The 23,124-nt window shown below is 39.1% G+C and overlaps 1 protein-coding gene across 4 annotated transcripts in view; it reads left to right on the plus strand.

Moving 5' to 3' along the window:
* The window catches only part of LOC122976160 (CLIP-associating protein 1-B-like), an 80,943-nt gene that overhangs the window by 52,586 nt on the left and 5,233 nt on the right, over positions 1–23,124 (plus strand). For 3 of the 4 annotated variants that reach the window (XM_044344457.1, XM_044344459.1, XM_044344458.1), the window contains one exon: positions 157–330. In XM_044344457.1, coding sequence (XP_044200392.1) covers positions 157–240 — 84 coding nt within the window. In that variant the 3' untranslated portion in view covers positions 241–330. Of the gene's footprint in view, positions 1–156; positions 331–7,243; positions 7,384–23,124 lie in introns of those variants that run through there. The other variant, XM_044344456.1, reaches the window with a different exon arrangement.

Here is a 23,124-nt window from a genome sequence, read left to right on the forward strand (position 1 = left end):
CGATTTTAAACTGATTAAGAGATAAACTAAACTGTAAACGACAGTCGAGAAGCAGAAAAGGAAGTTTGAAAAAGGACAAAATCATCTGCAGCTCCGTCGTAGGTCTGGCAGACAGAGGTCGAGTCCTCTAACCCTCCTGCTGTTTCCCTCCTACAGATGAAGCTGCTCAACCTGTACATCAAGAGGGCCCAGACCTCCACCAGCAACAGCAGCAGCTCCTCCGACATCTCCTCTTACTAACTCCCTGCCCGCAGCAGCAGCAGCACACGCACGCTTTTAGCTTTCAGCCTCGCCGTCACACAATAACCATTTTCATTCCATCAGCTGATCAGAAAGGAAAGGGGGGGGTGGGAGGGGGGGGGGATCATAAATATCCAGATGTTCTTTTGTAGGACCTAAAACTCTTTTATCTCATCAAACCTCCGTCTGTTTTCACCATTTCATCCCTCGTGCTATCTGTATCTGAGAATCTGTTATCTCAGTTTGCAGTTTTCCGCAGCTTTTTCCTCATCATCTCGGAAGTCATTTTCAGGAGGTAAGGTGATCCTGGCAGCTAAGACGTTTCGATAAGGACCAGGCCCTCTACCTGAATCTTCCTCCTCCTCCTCCTCCTCCTCGTCCACATTACAGCTAGAGTCATGAACCCTAAGACTTCATCTTCCATCGACGGAACCAAGATGATCGTATATATAGAAACCGTTTTTTTTTTGTTTGTTTTTGTTTGAGAAACAAGATCTCCTCTTCCTCCTCGCTCCTCATCTCACAATCGCATTGACTTTACAAAGAACATCTTCGCCGCCGCCCCCCCCCCCCTCTCCCCCCGTGCCTGACGTGAGTTCAAAGCTATCCTAGCATCAACGCCGTTTTTTTGTTTTTTTTTCTTAAACTTTGAAAGAACGTGAGGTGAAACCACGGAAGAGTTTTTTGCAGTGCGACTTCCTTCCCTTCCTCTCACTGCCGGAGGGAAAAACTTGTGGCTATCAGTATTTTTATTCATTTTTAGAACCTTTAATCCACTTTGTTTTTTGCTTTGACACATCATACCTTTATAGTACTGTATATTGAATGTAAAAAAAAGCTTTGAATGACCGTGGATCTCACCTGTGTTTCTCCTTCCTGAACTACTGCCTCATTGTACCTGGTGGATCAATCTTAAAGGCATCGGAATATATTTCCAAACGAACGTGCATTTGATGAATTTTGAGCCGTGTTGGACAGTTACAGTTAAAAGGCTGCGTTCAAGGGTCCATATGAAGTTTAATTAATATGTCAAAGATGATGATGATGATGATGATGAGACACCTCAGTGAGTCTGTTACACTCACTGGTTAGTTGGTTGTCAAAAAAATGTGAAAACCAACTTTGTCTCAGTTTACATTCAACGATCATTTGGCTGGCCAATGATTTTAAGCACTACAGTGATTTTAAAAAAAGAAAAGAAAAGTTTTATTATTTTGAGTCCAAGTACCAGCAGAAGATATCAGTGTTGTCATTTAAAAAAATAAAACAAATCAGTTTTTAAGGGTGGAAGAAAGAACGATGTAATTTGGTCTCTGTGACGCTTATTAGTTTAATTTTCCTAAAAAAAAGTAAAAATTAAAATTTTAGACTTTTTGGGATCAAAAATTTAAAAAATTTACTGCAAGATTAGATTTTAAAATTACATTGAAATCTTACTCATAATTTACATCATTAACAGTTTCTTAGCAATTCAACAATATTATGATATTATAATGTTTTTCTTGCACATTGAGTTACAACTACTGTATAAAAGGTGCAAATAAATAAACTTAAATTATTTACTGTAGGAATTTAACTGCTCAGCTGATGTAATGTTAACTGTAGCTCAGCAGAACAACATCGGATGTAATTAAACTTTAATTTAGCCTTATTTTCTTTTAGTTTTATAATCATGCCTGTAGCTGTTATCAATCATTATATATAAAAGCCACTTTTGACTGTAATAATTACTGAGTAATGTTAAGTATTCCCCTAATGTAATATCTTAATAAAAAAAGAACTAAACTGGTAAATTTAATTTTCCTAAAAAAAAAAAGAAAATTGGAAAACTGAAATCAGTTTTCTTAAAGTTTGATTTCGGTTTGTCAAAGTAAAATTACGATTTTAGACTTTTTTGCATCAAAAATTTTAAAATTTGCTGCAAGATTAGATTTTAAAATTACATTGAAATCTTGCTCATAATTTACATCATTAACAGTTTCTTAACAATTCAACACTATTATAATGTTTTTCTTGCACATTGAGTTACAACTACTGTATGAAAAGTGCAAATAAATAAACTTAAATTATTTACTGTAGGAATTTAACTGCTCAGCTGATGTAATGTTAACTAGCTCAGCAGAACAACATCGGATGTAATTAAACTTTAATTTAGCCTTATTTTCTTTTAGTTTTATAATCATGACTGTAGCTGTTATCAATCAGTATATATAAACGCCACTTTTGACTGTAATAATTACTGAGTAATGTTAAGTATTCCCCTAATGTAATATCTTAATGAAAGTGAACTAAACTGGTAAATATAATTTTCCTAAAAAAAAGAAAATTGGAAAACTGAAATCAGTTTTCTTAAAGTTTGAATTCGGTTTGTCAAAGTAAAATTACGATTTTAGACTTTTTTGCATCAAAAATTTTAAAATTTGCTGCAAGATTAGATTTTAAAATTACATTGAAATCTTGCTCATAACTTACATCATTAACAGTTTCTTAACAATTCAACACTATTATAATGTTTTTCTTGCACATTGAGTTACAACTACTGTATGAAAAGTGCAATTGAATAAACTTAAATTATTTACTGTAGGAATTTAACTGCTCAGCTAATGTTAACTGTAGCTCAGCAGAACACCATCGGATGTAATTAAACTTTAATTTAGCCTTATTTTCTTTTAGTTTTATAACCATGACTGTAGCTGTTATCTATCAGTATATATAAACGCCACTTTTTACTGTAATAATGACTGAGTAATGTTCCGTATTCTCCTAATGTAATATCTTAATAAAAGTGAACTAAACTGGTTCATTTTTCTGACTGTGACTGATGCCGCAATAAAAAGAGAAGCATTATATTTATCTGATGCTACTCAAGATAAATTTGTGATTATGCTTAATACAAGCATATATTTATATATATTAATATATATATTTTTTATTTGTTTTGAACACAAAACACAAAGTGATTGCAGTTTAAATCACAATATTGCTCAGAAGAATTGTAATTTTCCTCAGATTTTACTTTTGCTTTCATTCTGAGATTTCATTTCTGAGCTCAGTCTTAAAGCACTTTGTAATATAATCTACAAACATTTTGACTTTTTTCATTTTCCCTGTAAATTTCACTGACAGGAATGACACAACTTCCTCTTCAGATAGTAAAAAAGCTGCTAAAACACTTGAAAAAGGCTTGTTATTAATGAGTTCTTTTTTGTAAATAATGTAAAAAACTAAAATAAAGATTTTACCTGGCAGCAGTTAAAGAGGCTAAAAACTGTTGTGATGCTTAAAAGCAGATGTGACGAGAAATTAAAACACATTTTCAGTCCAAGGATGAGAAAATAAAAAGAGTCCAAAATGTAAAATTAACTTTAATGACATTATAATGATAAACAGAAACATTTTAGAAAATTTAATCCAGTTTTCCAACTTTCTGTTACTGATTTGTTAAACGGAAAATTATCCTAATAAGCGTTACCAAATACCAAATCCATCATCTGTTTATATTTAAAATCATACAGTGTTTCCTGTTTTTAACAGATTTTCATGAGTGAAAATAAACTAAACAAAAGTCACTCAGCTCAGAAATTACAATATAATTATTTAAGAGGGGAGAAAAAAAAAAGCAAAAACCACTGAAATGACAGCAGTTATATTCTTATTAAAGTATGTGAAGCCGAAGACCCGGTTGTGTGTAAAGTGGGAGTTTATTGGTGCAGATGTCTGCTGTCTTACAGACGTGGGAATCCACAAACTGTCAAGTCAAGACTACTGTGATCTGTTGAGTTTCATTCCAAAATACTGTAATATATAGAAATGTTATATTACACTTATTAAAAAAGAAAAATCTAAAGGTCATTATCTCAAAAACACACTAGCAGTATTTTAATTTATAACAGTTTTGTCAGCAAAGATATAAATAAGACTTTGCTGAAGAAGTGTTCAGTTTGTTTTAAAAGATTGAACAGTTTTGGAAAGAAACTCGTCTGTTTCAGCTGTTTTCTAATTTGAATGTAAGTCACTTTGAGACTTGGACCTTCAAAATGTGAAATATTTTAAGCGAATGACAAAACGGGCAATACTTTAAAAAATCTGACAAACAGATCTGACAATCTGAAGTTCAAATCGTACAAATAATCGTACAATAATGCTAACTGATGAATTTTAAAGTGCCAGTGTTACAGATTGTCCTTTTAAAAAAAAATGTAAAGAATAAGAAAAGAGAGTGTTCGATCTTTGGACATTAGCAATAAACTCTAAAGAAATCCAGCTTGGATTTTCACGTCGAAGCACTGTAAATTTTCCATTGTGTTCCTCCTTTGAGACGCTCTCGCTGGTCAATGTACAGAAGTGTCATTTTTTTAAAAAAAGTGCACCTATAAAATGTTACTGCTGCTTTATTATAATACTAACAAATACGCCTAATAACTCCAGCGTGTGTACTGTATCTCTACAGAAAGCGGAGGTGCAGTTATGACAAAAAAACAAATTAAATGATTGAACACTTGATTGGTTGAACTTTCCTGGTGCGTCATTTAAACATTTAAACTCCACCCGCCTGGCGCACAAGGCGAGTCCAAACAAACACTCTACGGCACGTTGAGGAAACGTTAAGAGGATGGTTCAACATTTTTGGGAAACAGAGTATCTTGTTTTCTTGCTGAGAGTGAGATGAAAAGATCGAAAACCGCTCAAGTTTTTTTTGTTTTTGAGCAGGTAACGCTAACGATTATTTTCTCGATTAATTGAGAAGTTGTTTGATCCGTAAAATGTCAGAAAACCCGTGAAAAATGTTCCCCAAAAGCCAAAGGTGACGTCTTCAAAAACCAACAATCCAAAGATATTCAGTTTACAAGTTTTAAAAGACCAAATAAAGCAGAAAACATTCATATTTGAGAAGCTGGAATCAGAGAATTTCTACATTTTTTCTTTAAAAAAATGACTCGTTTGGCATCTAAACATTATAGAACACACTATAATGTAGTTATAAGCAGCTTTAAGGGCATTTTTGAATTTGTCAGACAGTTTTAATCATATAAAATAAATCTGTCAATAAACAATTTTAAAAAAAATGTCCTTATATCTTCTTCTAGCTGCACGTTTCCTCATCTAACTCTCTGCAAGAAAGCGTAAATATGTTTTTCTCCAGAATGTCAGACGTCTTCTTTAGTTTACAGGCCTTACTTTATCTCTTCACACACACACACACACACACACACGTTACTCGGACTGTTAAATGTACTGTACCAGTGCCCGTTGTCGCTCTTCTCTCTCTCTCTTCTGAGAGAATTTGGCAACTTTGATCAACTTTTTAAACTCTGGATTGAATGTCGCCTCTACAGCATGTCGTCCAGTGATCCAGTGTTAGCCTCCAGCAGTTCAGGCGACTGAAATCCTTCCCTTTACTCTTTTGTGTACAGTCGATACAACGTCTGCATGCGTACAATACTACACAGGAATCGTAGGACATGTCGCTGTCAAATGTGGTTAATTTGACCAAAAAAACAAAAAAAAAACAACTGAGCAATCAATTTAACTCTTGATTTCCTGAATGTTGTGCCTTTTTGGGTTAAAGATTTCTGGCAATATTACCTGGTTGTCCTGTACGATACTAACCTGTACTAACACACTACACTGCTTACTTTAAGGTGGACTTTAGCCCCGCCCCCCCCGCGCTGCAGCCGACATGAAGTAATGTGAGAACAAAAAAATGAAGAGATGCGGCGCTGTAAATACGCTTCAAGCCAGCGGTGAAATGATATTTTTCCCATTGAAACCACTTACAATGCATGCCTCCTCTTCCTCCCTCCTCCCTCCTCTTCCTCTTCCTCCCCTCCTCCTCCCCTTTTTATTTTTTAGTTTATTAGTTTTATTTCATGCTTTACAATATTTATATTATGTTTATTTTCCTGTGTATGACTGTATATATTTACATGTTTGGTTCTCTTTCACCTGTGATAGACTTTGCAGAACTTGAAATAAAGTATCAGACTTCTACTTCTTCTCTTTGTCTTTTATCTGTTTTACATCTCTGTTCTTGTCCTCTAGCTTCTGTCTTCTTCTTCTACGATGGACGACAGGTTTGCAGGAAAGTGAATTTAAATGTTATGACTCAGAATAAGACTCCAATGCAAGTATTTAACACCTTTATTGGGGCAAATGTTTGGAAAAAAAGGGATTAAAAGCAATTAAATCTTTATTGGCTCTTTACAGCATGTGAGTTTAAATGTGGATTTTGATATATTTTTAATTAACTGATGTTTTTAATGGTTGCACATTAGTAGGTTCTGCACTTTTACTGTTTTTTTGCAATATTACCCCTATTTCTGATATTATTTTTCCATTATTTTGACTCCCTGATTGCTTTTTATATTCATTTATCCTCAAATCTGTGGAGCTTCTGATGCATTTGGGAATCTACACTTATAAACTTCATTTCCCATGTGCCCTTGCATTAAAAACACAGGTGTTCACTATTAGATGTCGTCACAAACTCAGAGATTCACTTTTTTCCACAAACATTTGTTTGTCTGGTGTCTTCTGTTCTTCATAAACTCCGGGCTGGAAGGTAATTTAAGAATTTTATTGTGTTTTTTTCAGACTCTTAAATATGATAAATATACCTTTAAATCAAATTATTCCTCATGTTGTTCAATTAGTTGATACAAGAAAGTTTAGAGACTAAAGTCATTGTGAAGGTTGGATGGAAACCACCACCAGATGGTGCTCTCAGCTCTTCATCAGCTGAAGAGGATGATGTCTCAGTGTTTGATCGGTGTTTTATTTGATCAACTGCACATATTTATTGATGATTGTGGGATTATTATGATCAGTTTTGCTTGAATATGTTCACTGAGGTTGTTGTTTGATATTACAGGTCAGTTTTTGTTGTTAAAGCTGCACCAAAATGTTAAATAATTCACAGTTTTTTATCATTTTAGATTAAAGTTTTTATTCTGGTAAATTGTGAGGACGCTTCAGAAGAACCTGTGACTTTTCTCTGTTACAGGAAGTCTTCGTCGTCATCGTCAACATGGTCGTCGTCTCTGGAGTCCTTTGTGAGTTTCACCCCATGAACCACGAGAGTCAGATCCACAGACAGGGAGGCTCAGATCAGATCAGATCAGATCAGGGTTTCAGACTTTTCAGGTACAGATTGTTATAAATAGTCAACTTTTGTTTTTCCATTTCAGGATCTGTAACTTGATTAATGAATGGTAGAAAAGCTCAAGTTCTCTAAATTCTCTATCATGAGAAAGATGTATTTAAACAGGAAAAAAGTGATATTAGGAACACCAAATCGGTAAGGTGAGATATATATAAATTAATTAAATCACAATCAAAAATATGTTTTGATTGAAAAAGGCAAAAAACAAACTACATATTCATCAGCAAACCTGCTGTCAGCTGTCTAGAAGAATATTAGTTCCTTTTGTTTCACAAGGCATGAAATTGAGTGACGTACTTTTTTTTCTTACATAACAATACATAGAATATAATCTATATCAGGATAAAAACACAACAGTTCACTTTTATTTCCCACATGGCCAAAGCTACTACTGAGGAAACAAAGGTCACGACCTCTGTGTTTTAAGAGAGACTTTAGAGGGTTTTATGCAACTTTATAAGGAGTTTTCATTCTACAATAGCACATAAATTACATTAATTAAAATAGATTCTTGTATTATTTAGACTCGGTATCTTCAAATGAGTCTTTTTATAGTGAAACAGCATTTAGATCATCATGTAGTGAGTAAATGTACAGAATTTAGATTTCAGCAGTTAAATGAATAAGTGAAATGTGAGGAAAAAATGAACATTTTGTGGGACACATGGTTCTGTGGAGGGACTCCAGTGATGATTTGCATTATAGTTATATTAATTAATTAATCTACCGTTTAATGGTTTGGTTCATGAAAAAGTGGAAAAGCGGATCTTGTTTTGTCTCACCTGCAGTCCAAAACCAAAATAAATATATAGTTTAATAGAAAAATAGCAAATATTCACATTTGCAAAGCTGGAATCAGTGTGTTTTAAACATTTTTTTCTCAAAAAACTGACTTTAATAATTAATTGATTGTCAAAATGTCTGTTGGTTAATCTTTCTGATCAACTAATTGTATATCAGTATTATCTAACGTCCTGGCTACAGCCCTGCTATCACTGCAGTCTCTAAAGCAAGTTGAAAAATTAAAGCCACCGTCCAGAGTTCAGCAGCTTTAAAGGATCAGTCTGCAGTTATTCTACACCATGAAAATACCAAATACCACCACTGGTACTGAAGATGTAAATCCTTAAAAACTGCTCACAAATATAAAGTTTCATGTGTTCAACAGCTGATCAGTGTAGTTTTTAACAAACAAGAGGAAATAGTGCATTTTTTGTGGGACTATTTTCAGCAGCGGATGAATCCACATTCGGAGCTGCAGCGTTTCTGGCAGCAGGACGGTGTTTTCAGCGTTGTGTATGTGTTTTTAATAGCTTTTGGACAACAGTGGAGCCCTGTGGCACAGAGGAAGAAGATATATTTAGACCGTACTGGTTAGAAGATCAATTCACGGGATTTATTGTCCCTCAGCTTCAGCTCTTGTGGTTCACTTTATAGCCAGAAAAGTGATTCAGAAAACTCTCTCAGACGTCCCAACTGCCTCCTGAAAACATATGCTCTGTGGCAGTATGGAAATTTGGAGGTGGATTGAAACATTTTGAGTAATAATTGTGCGAAGATGATGATGATGATGATGATGATGGTGGTGGTGGTGGTGAGAGCCAGGTTGAGCTCCTCTCGTGCGATCGGGCCGTATCGGTGATTTCAGGTGAACAGTCCGCAGGGCCCTCGCTGTTTGGTTTACAAGCTCCGCTCTGACATTATTATAAATCTTTAAACACATCTCTTGGATCACTGGCTCCTAATGGGGCGTTTCATTTGTACATCAAAGCGGGGCGTGGGGACGGTGCGCCGGCGTTGGATGAGTCCTCCCCGCCGTCAGACCTTGAAATGGCTTCGTTAGCATCTCTCAGCGGTGGCCGTGTGTGTCGTCGCCGAGGCCTGGCTGTTTCATCAGTATGCACATGCTGTTGAAAATTAATTTCATTAAAGGCGCTCTATTTGCAGCCCCCCCCCCCCCCTCCCTGCACCTCCACCCGCCCAGCTCCTCCTGTTTAAAAGCCCTCATAGTGTATGATTAGCGCGCATTTCCCCAACCTGGCTGGGAGTGGCGGCTAGGTCGGGAGGTCGCGCAAATGAAAGAGAACAACTTCATTGTGAGATGACTGGCCCATAAATCATCGGCCGTTTTCTATAAATCACGGCAGATGGCAGGGAGCGAGCCGAGGCTCATGGGAGCTCGTTGCGGCCCCTGTGCATGATGGGAAGGGCCGGGCTTAGCTGCGGCGGAGGCTGGCAGAAGCGCAGGGTCAGTTCCAGTTTGAGGATTGCGGAAGACGTGAGGTGCGGTGGAGGCCGGGCCGACTTGTCACCTCCCCCCCCCCACCCCCGTCCCTGCAGCTCGGTCCCGGGCTCACCTGATGAGATGCAGACCCCGGAGGTCCTGGTACAGCACCTCTCCACGCTGCCCTCCGTTTAACAGGTCTAATCTGCCTGCTTAATATGGAGACAACTTCATCCCCCTCTCGTCCCCGAGCTGCGCTGAGACCTGTCAGGTTGACACTAAATGTCCGCCCAGGAGGGGAGAGATCTGCCAGGCGGACTCACACCTTCATTATTCATCATGATTATTTAACAGAACAGGATTCACCCGCACTGCAGCCCGGCTCTGCTGCAACACTGCGGCTTATCCTGTTTCAAATTCTACATTCTTTAACATGAAGCCAGAAGTTGTAACGCTGTTGTCACCAGCAGGAATTATTCACAAAAACCAGCCAGTTAAACAACAACGGTTTCAGTTTTAGACACAAAAGAAACATAAAAAGCTTCTTTAATACTCAGCGGAGAACAGAAACTCGTCTCCTTTAAACTCTAAATGAATGAGGCAGTTTAGTGATTATAGAGACGTGCAAATACAACAACACAGGTTCAAATCTGCCAGTGACTTGTTTGAACCTCTTCAATCCCACTGATTTACCATTAAAAATATGTTATACAGTAAAACATTGTTTAAAATCACAGAACTTTATTTTAAATATCAGTCTGTCCAAAGATACCAGATTGAGTGAAACTTTAGCTCAAGACTAGAAGAATAATATCTCCATCTGATGGAAGAAACACTGCAGAGAAATTAATTCTTTATTAATAATCCAATTTATTCAACAACACAGTAAAACTGGTAACTAAATGACAAAATCTCAGATTCTGTCTTTTCCTCTTCTTTCCTGTTCAGCCTCTCAGCAGATTTATTTTTATTTCTAGAGGATGTACTTTATCTCCAGCGTTTCATTCATGTATTTATTTTTTATTATTTATCCTTTATTTAACCAGAAAGGTCCCATTGAGATATAACATCTCTTCTTCCAGGGAGTCCTGGTTAAGATGGCAGCAGAAAAAAATAAAAAGGTTTCATATAAAAGTACATACGAGGACAAATAACATCACAAAAAACATAACAAAACAAACAGACACATAGCATACAGGGATCAGACGTTAGAAAGATTTGTGCACTTTTTAAAAGCAGTAATATTGTGTAAAAACTGCTTTCTGAGCCGTTACAGTAAAGTCGTTCCTCTTGCTGCCAGTAGAGGGAGCTTCAGAGCTGCTGGAGGACTGACAGCAACACTGAGACAGAACATCTTTCTACCTGTTGAACAGGAACTAATGTAGAAGAGAGACGAGTGTTGAAATGTCACTTCGAGTTGTCAGGTATGAACATGCAGGTACAGGCTGCAGTGTTACTACATTTCCCAGAAGTCACCTGTTAATCAAATAGTTTGGGCGCGACAGTAAAGGTCTTTTTCCTTCTGTTGGACTTTGAGGTTCTGGAGATGACGCTCTCTTTCTGGCTCATAGTAACTACCTTCTTCTTCTTCTTCTTCTTCTTCTTCTTCTTCTTCTTCTTCTTCTTCTTCTTTTTCTTTTTCTTCTTCTTTTGTTTCTTCTTTTTCTTCTTCTGTTTCTTCTTCTTTTGTTTCTTCTTTTTCTTCTTCTTCTTCTGTTTCTTCTTTTTCTTTTTCTTCTTCTTCTCCTCCTCCTCCTCCCTTTTTTATAGACATTTGTTGACAAACCAGTCTTCACTCAAGGTCCACTTACTTGCTTTCTTGGGAGCTTTTGACTGCATCAGTCAGCAGATGAAGTTAAATTATTTTAGGCTGAAAAGTTGAGCTTGATAGTTCAGTCTTGACCTTGAAAACAGCAGCTGACGAGATAATCTCCAATCAAGGGCCACTTATAGTGCTTGCTCTGGAGCTTTTGACTGAACCACATGGTCTTCATCACACATGTTGGCTTAAACTTGAACTGCTGAGCTCAGATTTTAAGCCAACATCGACAAGAATAACAGAAGTTGGAACATCCATATTTATATGACACCTGAGCGAACTCTGTCTGTCAATGAAGACCATGTGATACGCTCAAAAGCTCAAGAGCAAGCAACTAAAGTGGGCTTTGAGTGGAGCTCAATCTTAGAAATTTGCTTTAAAATGTTAAAATGCTTTTAAAATGAACGTTAAAATGCCCCGTGAGTAGAAAAACATCACAATAAACCTGTTATGCTTGTTGCTGATCCAGTTTAAAATCCAGTGGTGTTAACGTGGTGCACAGCTGCCCAGATGTGTCTCCTCTCAGCACAGAAGGCGACACTTTGTCTTCAACTGATCTCTTCTCATCGTGCGAGCTCTCAACACCATATCAGGCTGATTAAAGTCTTTATTTAAGGGGGGGAAAAAAAGATTTCTCTTCCTCAGAGAGAGATGAAGACGGGATTTATCGGGTTGTCTTGTCCGCTGCACAGATCCGCCTTACCCGCTGACCTCACGGGGGTCGACGGAGACCCCTGCTCCGTCCTGATTGGCCGGTGCAGTTCTCTCCTCTTCATCAAAACGCTGCACAAAAACCGTTTCCTAGAAGGCGACCAGATCCCGGTTGACATCTGGTCTAAATTGCCACTTTTGATAATTGAGGGCCTGATTTTTTTTTGTGTTTTTTTTTTTTGGAGAGTTTATGTTGAAAACAGTTTTCACAAAGAAAGCAGAGGAGGAGCTGTTTGTTATTCTTCTCTGCACAATTTAAGAGCACTAAAAGATGTTTAAACAAGACGTATAATGACACAGGAGGAGTTATGAGGGGGGTTTTTAGAGCTGAGAAGACTCCTTATCTAACAGGTAGTTAAATACATACAGTTTGCATCTATTTTCAATATATGCACTTTAAATTATGCAGCATTTTATTAGCTGAAATCTCTTTTTTTATCTTATGTTTAAATCAAATAAATATTCTAGATGATTTGTGCATCATTTTGCAAACTTTCCCCCAAATTCAGATATATTTAGCATCTTTGCACAGCATCGATCCTTCTAAATGAGTAAAATGATGATGAGTCGAGTCATGTGATGAGCTCCAACCTGTTCTACGGCTCCACCAGGACTTTACCACTTGTTAATACATGTGTGTCACCGTCTGAAGCCTCTCTGTGTTGTTTTTGGGTTTGAAGTTCTCAGAGAAACAGACACTCGGCTGCTCTGCTGTGAGTCGGGGGGTGAACGTGGGGAATTCTCCACATTCATGTATTCCTCTGGTACGCTGCACTTAAAAGCAGCGGAGCCCCATTAGCCGCTGCCCTCTTATTTTTCTCTACTCTTTATTTTCTCCCCCCCCCCCCCCCTCACTTCTGCTGGATCTTTTTCCATCCAGCTGGCTCCCAACCAGAAGCTCCTTTTCCCTCCGAGACCCGTTCAAACATTCAAAAAAAAAAAAAAAAAAGACAGAGAAAGGAGGAGGAGGAGGAGGAGGGGGAGGAAGGACAACTGAGGCAAATGTTTCCTCGGCTCGCCTAATGAACATCTCTCGACTTTGATGGTTCAAGGGTCCATCTGGGCTCGACTTCAGGTCTGAGAGTGTGTCTTTCTCACAGACGCTGGTGTGTGTTTGGATAATCAGACGTTCAACAGCTCCACGTCATTCAGCTTTTACGCCGGCGCTTGAATTCCGGAGCGACACGCAGCGACTCACTGACTCAAGTTTAGATTCTTGTGGAGTTCCCACAATTTCAAAAACTACCAAATACGTCAGGGTGAATTTCAGGGAAACTCTTATATATTATTATATATATATATTATCATATTTTTATTTGATGGAAGGGCGTAGACATCAAAAAGATAGTTATGGGTTTGAGAATCTCACTTTGTAAATATCAGAAGAGCTGAAACAAGCTGATTCTGTCAAGCAGAGTGAGATAAGAATAAAACCTGTAAAATAAAACCTAAATCACAAAGTTCAAGGCTTTTTAACTTGTATCTGGTGTTTCTGACTTGATTCAGAGAAGCAGGTGTCATGCAAATGTACAAAGAAAAGCATAAAGTCAGAACAAAACTGCATTTTCAAGGCATCTGAAGTTATTTCTACACCAAGTCTCTTCTAGATAAATCCTGATGTTCCTGTTGCTTTGTGCAACATGAGGAGCTTCACTAAAACACATAATTTCACGCTATGACAAAAAGCTTTCATAAGTCATGTTGTATCATCTGAAATCAGAAATCTGTGCCCCTTTAATGATGTTACGACATCGAGGCAACAGCAGAAGTTCAGTATCGTTTCTCCACCTACATCATCCGCCTCTTTATTTACTGAATGATCTTCTTTCTGTTTGTTGTTGATGCTCTTATCGCCTCGCCAACATGATCTCAAAACGTCCTTTTGTCAAACAGAACAGACAATAGCAGCAAACCTCTGAGTAGAGATGTGCCGGTAAACCGTTTTTTACTATATATATATGTTTTAAAAGGAAACCGTGAACACAGAGCAGTTCTGCCTTCAGCAGCAGTTTTATTTTATTTAGACTCAAGTCGCCTGTAAGAGTCCAGTATAACTGTTATTATCTTCTGTGTGCGTTTACTAATTTATTTGCCTTTTTTAAAAATGAATTTAACTGTCAACACCAAGCAGATAAAACTTATTACAAAGTTCTTGCACTCCAGAAATCGATCGACCAGTTTCATTAACAAAAAAATCATGAATTTCCTAAATATGACTGGGACTCGAACACAGACACTGAGCTGCATTGGAAGTAATTTCCAGTCAACTGTCTTTAACTTTCAACTTTATTTAACTGTTTATTTAACTGCAGTACACTGTACAGACAGCTGGCAGTGAATAAAATGCGAGGTGATGATGGTGTGAAGTCATTTAACTGTATTTTAGCACTAATAGCAGGATTTCAGGAAACGTAATTACCGTAATAACATCTTTTACCAACAATAATTGTAGCATGAAAATCTGATACCAGCACATCCCAACCTCTGAGTGTATTGAAATGAGAAGGGTGCATTTTCTTCTAAATTCAACTTTTCATTTGTAAGAGAAAGAATAAGTTATTGTGTCTCTACTTTAAGAAGCATAAAAAGCTAAATAAGCTAAACATCGTCATTGCTGTTAGAGCTTGGAGACTTCATTGCTGATGTATTTCCCAGTGAAACAGGATGTTAAAGTGCTGGAAACATTACTTCTTGATAATTTAATTAGACAGTTAATATTTATTTAATCCTGATTGTCCCTTGTGGAACAGAAATCCCTCGTTTACGACGTCTCGATGCAGCATCTCGACCAGCTCGTCCCTCACGGTTCTGCTCCGGGTTTTATTCCTGGAGTAGTCCATCTCAGTTTTTTTTTTTTTTATTTTATTTTATTCCAATTACTTTTTTTTTGGCAGTTTTGGCTTAATATGAAAGACCTACAGCAGGCAAGAAAATTTGGGAAAGGAAAGTGACTTCATGAAAGGCCTCACGTTCAAAGCCGGAACCGAACTGGGACGCTCCAACAAATGGCTCAATCTTTAGACCACTAAGAGTCGAGTCACTGTTTGTTGAAACTTTCCAGGAAGAGATAGATAGATAGATAGATAGATAGACAGATAGATAGATAGATACACAGATAGATAGATAGATAGATAGATCGATAGATAGATAGACAGATAGATAGATAGATAGATAGATGTGTCCTCTCAGCTCGCAGCAGCAAAACTAAACCCAGAAATGTGTTTTCATTCAGCTCAGAATGACAGTGAGAGCAAAATTTAGACATCAGCGTTTCTTTTTTTTTTATTGGCTCTGAAAGTCTGACAGTGAAACTTGAGCTGTCTGTCTGCCACCTCCGTCATGTGACAGGCCGTGCCGTTATGTCGTGATGGCGTTTTGAGAGGGGATCCGCGGGGGGGCCAAGGGCACAGGGAGCCTTTCAAGGTGGACTTTCCTTCTAACGAGCCCGGCGCTGGGCCTCTGTAAACCTCCCCCCCTCCTCCTCCCCCCTCCTCTTCCTCACACGTCTCTGCAGCCCAAACACAGACATTAATGCAAATTATGGTCTGATAATTTAATAACTTTGCCGGCTTGATCTGTCCTTTTTATTACAATTATCATCAGGCAGGGGGTTGCGTTCCATCATCAGAAAATAAACACCATCGATCATCCTTGTAATGATTAGCCGCTGACAGGCCGGGCTACGCTTTGCATAAATGGACTGTAATGCAGCGCTGGAGAGGAGAGCGGGGGCGTTTTTTTTTTTTTTTTAGATGTTTTCTGCTAACTTTGGCTTCACGTTCGGGGGTTATTAACCGTGCTGATAATCACAGCAAGGCTCCCTTTATGTTCCGGAGAGGCGGCGTGGTTCTCAGCCAGCGAGGAGAGCCGTTTCTTAACGGATTACGTCAGGGGAGACTGACTCCAGCTCGACACTCGGAGCCAAGACATGCAGTCGGGGCCTGTTAAGTCTTTCCAGAAAAAGGGCTGGAAGGTGCCAGAGCCATACACAGAGCTGGCACCCGGCGCTGCCTCAGCATCAGGGCCTCCCTCTTAATTGCAGTGGAAAATGATGCTGCATTTCCCGCCTGTTGAACAAGCTTGTAAAGAAAACAACCCCCCCACCCCCTCCTCCTCCTCCTCCTCCTCCCTCACTCCCCTTCTTCCAAAGAGAACAGGCTAATTTATAAACTGAGAGTCTTAAATACAAGAAAGAATAATCAGGCTTTGGAGGCTTCGGAGGCTTTTTGGCACCACGTTAGTCCATTTTCACCATGGGGAGAAAAACATTAACAAACTTAAATCACGGTCGCATCAGGTGGTGAATGTTTTATGCTGTCTGTGTTCTCTTTGTACTCCTTGGCAAAGCCCTCCAGCACCAAAGACTCTCTCTGAACAAAGGTGCATCAACTTTCTTCACTCTGATTACACCTCCAACGAGTCTTAGGAGAAACTCAGGTATTTATGATTCAGGGTTTAAATTTACGCACGGTTCATATCTCTGTTTTCACAGGCTATGAAATAATAGCGCTCACTCCCTGTTAAAGCCTCGTCTTTGCCAGTGATGAAGGAGGAAGAGGAGGGCGGGCGGGGGGGGGGGGGGGGGGGGTAAAGATTGAGACACACACTCGCCGAGCAGCCGGCCGTAACACAGAGCTGCTTTGTTCTCTGCCTTTTTTTTTGCTTTTTTCGCTTTGAAACACCGAGCAGAGATGAACTCCCCTCCAGGAGAACGTGTTCTCTCTGCCTGACCACAACGGGATACCATCCTCAAAACCACCTTTCGTGTCAGGATTTCGAAAAGAAATCTCACGTTCAAAACCCACAAACCCCCCCCACCCCACCCCTCTTCCTCGTACACTGTTGACCCTTCGTGCCAGATCAAAGATGGCTGCACCTCGGGTTCAGGTGTTCCTGAGTGAAGGTTACACGGTTGCCGTGGAGGTTTGTGGGTCTGTTGCAAGGAGATCCACATGAAAGGTTCGTGTTAGCTCACCTTCCCAGGTGAGAAACACTGGAGCCTTTGTTGCCTCGTGTGTGCAGTGTTGTTATTTAAAGCCTAATTGCTATTACCGACGTGTATGACATCAGACTCAATCATGTCACGTTTGAACAAAAAAAGCAACAATCTGTGACTTTTTGCGTGTTCAGCTGAGATGACGGAGGCGCCGCTGTCACACTTGTGAATTTGTTTGACCTCCAAAGAGAAAGAACAGCATCAGTCATTTGTTCAAATGCCTCAATTGACAAAGAGCTCCAGCAGCCGTGTGAATTATGACTCTTTTCTGTCAGGAGCAAAGGCAGAAGTAGTTTGACGTTGTTATGGAGCATTAAATTAGGGTAGTGAGGAGGTCTGGTGCCTGAATGAGTCAACAAATTGCGCAAATTTGACGTAGTAAACCGCTGCAATGATGAATCAATTAGTAGATCAACAGAAAATGAATCGTCAACTATTCTGAATCATCTTTTCAAGGAAAAATGCCCAAAATTCTCAGTTCCAGCCTCTCAAATGTGATTATTTTTTCCTTCTTCTATTATAGTAAACTAAACATCTTTGAGTTGTGGACTGACTAGACTTTGAGAAACAGTGATCAACATCTTTCATAATTTTCTGACATTTTATAGACTAAACGACTAATTAATTAATTGAGAAAATAATCTATAAATTAATACATAATGACAACAATCGTTAGTTGCAGGCCTGTTATTTTCCAGACTTTATAAAAATTCAGTTGTTTCACAGTCTGTAATTCAATATATACATTTAAACACCCATAGAGACACATACAAGTGTACATATATATGTAAATCAATACTGTAAATGATTATAAAATATTAAAGATACACATAACTGCACTGCCAATTGTTTATTTAGTGTCTTAAAACAGACAGACTGCAGCCTTACTGTCAGAGAAATGACACAAAACACTTTCAACAAGTCATATATTGTAAAAAATAACATTGCATTTGTAATTTAACAAGCAGGAATTCAACTGTTTCTTTTAGAGGACTAGAGAGATGATACAGTGATCTGTGAGGTGAACGTTATAGAAAGAAAACAGATATAATCTAATATGTTTCCTAGTTTCCTGCCTTGCTGTGCGTTCTAATCAGAATACGCCAGCCGTCAGCAGACACCTGCTGGATGACACCTGGACCGTCGCAGCATACGTTTAGCGCTGTGAATCCTCAGAGAAGGTGGTTGATGAGGAGGAGAGGGCAGAGCGATGGGAGGTTTTAATGAGGACCTCCATCCTCAAAACCCCGGAGAGCGGAGACCTGAAGGCCTCCGGCGAGCGGCGAGGTGGCGGCGCTGACCTCCCTCAGCTGCCACCGGGATCCATGACTCCCCGAAAACCCCCGACACCCGTTCAGCTGGAGAGTTTCAACCAGGGGTGAAAGTAGATTGAAGTTGCCGGTACTACTACCCCAACCTTCATCGCTTCGAATTGTTCTCCTCTTGCCTTTTTTTAACGGATGTATGGTGAAGATAATTTGTTTTTTTTTTAAATTAGAAGAGAATTTCACCTCTCTCTTTGAATTTTCAGAGCATTTTGCACATATGAAAGAAGAGATGATGATGAGTAAAATGTTTCAAAATGTCAAACATAACTTCTGAGCATTTTTTCCCCCCAAAGCAAAATACTTAAAACATTTTTTCCACAGAGGCCTCAAGTATTTATCCTCCTCTGAGTAATGGTGAGTCATGCCACTTGTTGACTGGGCTGCTCTTCTTCTTCTTTGCCCAGCCAAGTCTTCACATAAGGCAGCAGATCACCACTGTTTTCATGGTGGTCCCACAGAGCTGATGAAGAGGAGATTTGCTGCATTTCTTGATGCCAGTTTGCTCCTAAACTCAGTTATGATATTGTTAATTCTGCTGAACTGCTGCTCACAATCAGCATTTCTTACGGACAGTTCATCAACTGCCATAAGCGACTTCCTCATCTTGTTAAGAATGCTTCTTCCTCCACTTGTCTGTATCCAGGTGGGCCTCTTGTTCATTCATTCACTCGTCTTCTCCAAACCGAAGCTTGTCGAGGTCTGCCGTTTGATTGATTAGACTATTGTAAGCCTCTTTTCGGTTGGCTGTGACGCCGCCCTTTGCTGTGGTTGCGAAGAGTCTTTCTTTCATATTCTCTGCCACTGCTTGGATGAACCGAGCAGAGTTATTGACGGAAGTCTCGCCAACTCTGGCGTCAACTACATGTTGTTGTGGTCGTTTGGTTTTCTATGCGTTTGACATACGTTGTCATGGGCCTTTTGGGAGTGTGGTCTTCCTGCTCTGAAGAAATTCTTGAGTTCAGTCAGAACATTTGTCATTAGTGCAAAACTTGTCAGGAAGTTGATGGAGCACAACATAGAAAGCAGACCCTGTTTCATCTGCAGAGATTTCCCTGCATGAAGAAGCTACCCAGCGAACAATGAACACTCTTCCAAACCTTCTGAGGGTGATGTGTAGGTTGTGAACACATTCACTCAACTCCAGAACTTCCAGTGCCTGGTCCACAGCAAGGTCCAGTCTGTGATTAAAGCAGTGCTATGGTACAACGCCTTGGAAGTCATCCTGGAGCAACTTCCCAACACCGACTCCATCACTGCAAATCCAATGACGACTTCCTGCAGCAACTCAACGGTTGCACACGAGCTGTTCCTTGATATGAGCAGCACACAGACTATCCAGCTCGACCAGGTCCAATGGAAAACACAATTAGTGTTGATTTGTGCCCAACACTGACTCATCAGCCAATACTGTGATCTTACTCCTTACCCTCTATTATCTTATTCAGAAGTTCCTGTTTAATCTGTGATGAAACATGATCAATTACACCTTAAATCAGCAGAATTAGCAAGCTGATGGTCAATCAGACTCTCAAAGTCTGTGAAAGGCTTGTTGTTCTTGTCCACATAATATTCTGTCCTGAATAAAGTGACAGTAGACTCAGTTGCAGACTCCTGACTACTGGCGTTCATGTTCAGAAGTAGTTCTTTCTTTGATGTCTGAAGAATCTTTATTGCTTCAACAAAGGTCTGTTACTCAACGTTTTTCCCCTCTTTTTTTTCTGAAACATGAAAAACAATCACAAATATGCTGGTAATGTGTCAGCCAACCACAAAAACGTTTGGGATTTTGGTGGAATCATTCACCATTCGTACTTACCCGCTACAAATGACATCAATAAAGCATGTGGTTTGGTTTGATCGTGAAAAAAATCACAAGTACTGGAACAATAAATCAAACGCACCCTTCCAAACACTGTGTGTGTGTTTAGGGAAGTAAAGATACGCATGCGCAGCGTTAATATGCCAGAGTTACAGAACAACCAATGGAAGTCACATGGCCTGTTTGACCTGCTGTCTGAACATCATGAAACATCACGATTTATTTAGTCTGTCGTTTTATTCGGGAGATTTTCGCAAGAAACGACTGTCTACCAGAAAAACCCACAACACTCGATATCAGACAATTTGCTGCAGCCGAAGTTGACATTAGTCAGTAACAGTAAACAGTTTTGGAGAGGCGGCGGGGTTCCCTCCAGCACGGATTTAAAAACCCACAGGTCTGTGCTGGGCACGAACACATTGGAATGATTTAGAAGCAATTTATAAGAAAACTAACTGTTGTTTATGTTGATTTAACATTCGCAGATGTGTTTTCTTGTTGGAAACGCGATCATGACGGGTTGCATGTGGGTTTTGGCAGGCAACTCCTGTCCCCTTCTTCCTGGTACTGCATACTGGCGCTGTACCAGACCGTACTGGCCTGCTTTCACCCTCTCGATCCACATTCACACATTTAAAACCAAACTTTATCATCCGACACTGATGCTCAACTTTCTGTCAAGTGACAGAAAAAACTCAAAAAAATTTGAGTTGCACTTAAATAAAAATCTGCTTTTTGTCAACTGATAATTAGTTTAGTATTCAACATTAATATCACCAAACATTTGTAGATAGCAAATCATAACCAATATCAACAATCACTCAGCACATAAAACTTTGTTTCATCAGAATTTGAGACTGATAATCAAAGTTAAAGTTAGAATAACAAGGTGAAGAGTGTAGTAAACCTGCTTCATGCAAATCTATGCAAAAGGCAACGTTTAGCCCAGACTAATAAACCCTCCAGGCACGTTAAAGCTAACCAGAGAGGAAAGTAAAAAAAAAGAAAACATAGAATATGTGATGTATGACTCTTGAAACAGTCACAGTGATTTTCTGTCTGAATGAAGAGGAGATAAATCTTTAGCTGGAGCTTCGTCAAACCGCTCAGCATGATTGTTTTGTTTCATGCTTTAGCGCCTCCTAGCTGCAACACTCAGACTCCAGAACACATTGATGCGTGTGTGTGTGTGCATTTGTTTATTGTAGCCATGACGACGACGGTGGCCTAACTTTAGTAGTAAGTAGTAACTTAAACCCACAACACATGTTTTTCCTCTAACCTCAACAAAGTGATAATTTTAAACCTAAACCATCATCTTTCCCTGAACCCAACCAGACCTGAACCACAGTGTTGTCACATCATAAAACATCATTATTTTCTAACAGTGACGGTTTTGGACGATGTTGCCAGATTAGAAAACACTCCTATATGTCATTCTGGAGTCGGTCTGGAACAAAGAGGAGAACCATTTGTGTGGCTAAAACAACAATAAAGTTTTGTCTGTGGATTGATCAGATCGGTTTGCACTCGAGAAGTTTGCAGATAATCGCTTTATAAATGTGATTTGATTCCTGTCTTCCTGTTTCAAAGTGTCCTTGAGTAAAACACACCGCTCTGCCTGAAGTGTAACTGAATATCTCCATTAATCTGCATCAACTGTGTGTGTGTGTGATTACATGTAAATGATAGAGGCTCTGTTTGCATAAGATATCCCAGATAATGACCACCACAATTGAGCTTTAAAACCTCTCAGTTTAGTTGTTTTCTTTTTTGTTTTTTTGTTTTTTCTACACTGTGATGAGCCGTTAATATCACAAAGTCCCCCAAACAGATGGCATGTTGTTGGAAAACAGATGTTATTTTGCATAGGAACATATCATGAATATGCATGCTGTATTAGTTCATGACACTGAAGGCCTCGCTCTTGATTGGCCAGCTCTCCCCTCCTCAACAACATTGAACAAACCTTTCGACTGTTGCAAACTGCAGAGATGCACAGAGATGATCTGCTGCTGCTCTTTTTGAGGTGCGTCGTTTTCTCGGTACGTCGTGCAGAAAGGAAGGTGTAGATATGATTTTTATTGATACCAGAACAACAGAGCAGCTTCATCCTCTGAAGCACGCTTCTGCCTTGATGACCATAGATAAAATATTCACCCATATGTGATGTAAAATGAAGGGAAATCTCAGTTTTTACGTGGTTCATATCCTTGTATGGCTCCTTTCAACGACATAAAACATAAAAAGCATTAAGAAAAGAAACAATGCAATAAAAAAAGGATTTAAAAAGGAGTAAACTAAAATTATTTATTAAAACAGGTCAAACAGGAGAATAAAAATTATAGTGCAGCCACAGTTCAGAGCCAGATATGAAGTTTTCCAGATATGTGGTGCATAAAAATTAAAGAGTGCAGAACATTTTTTTTGGTCTCGACTCCTAAAAACGACATTCTTTGCGACACCAGACACAGTTTACAGAAGATTACGTTTCTCATCAACATAACGAGGAAACATTTGAACGTCCACTGACGACATATTTTATTTGTTATTTTATTATGAAATCCAGTCGTGGCCACTAAAAACATGATTTACATTTTATGGTTCTGTTTAGGCAACTCAAAACACGTGGTGAAGGTCGGGGTGGGGGGGGGGAGAGATTGTGGTTTTGGTTAAATATTAAGTGTTTTTGTAGACTGAATCTTGACCACACATGGGTCTCTGATGTGAAAACCGTAAGTTTTGAGTTCCCAACGTTCCCCGTGATGTCTGTGCATCGTTGACCTTCATAGACTGACAAAAACGCGGCCTGTGAAGACGATCCA

This window comes from Thunnus albacares, chromosome 24, assembly GCF_914725855.1.
Source record: "Thunnus albacares chromosome 24, fThuAlb1.1, whole genome shotgun sequence".
Classification (NCBI taxonomy): Eukaryota; Metazoa; Chordata; class Actinopteri; order Scombriformes; family Scombridae; genus Thunnus; species Thunnus albacares.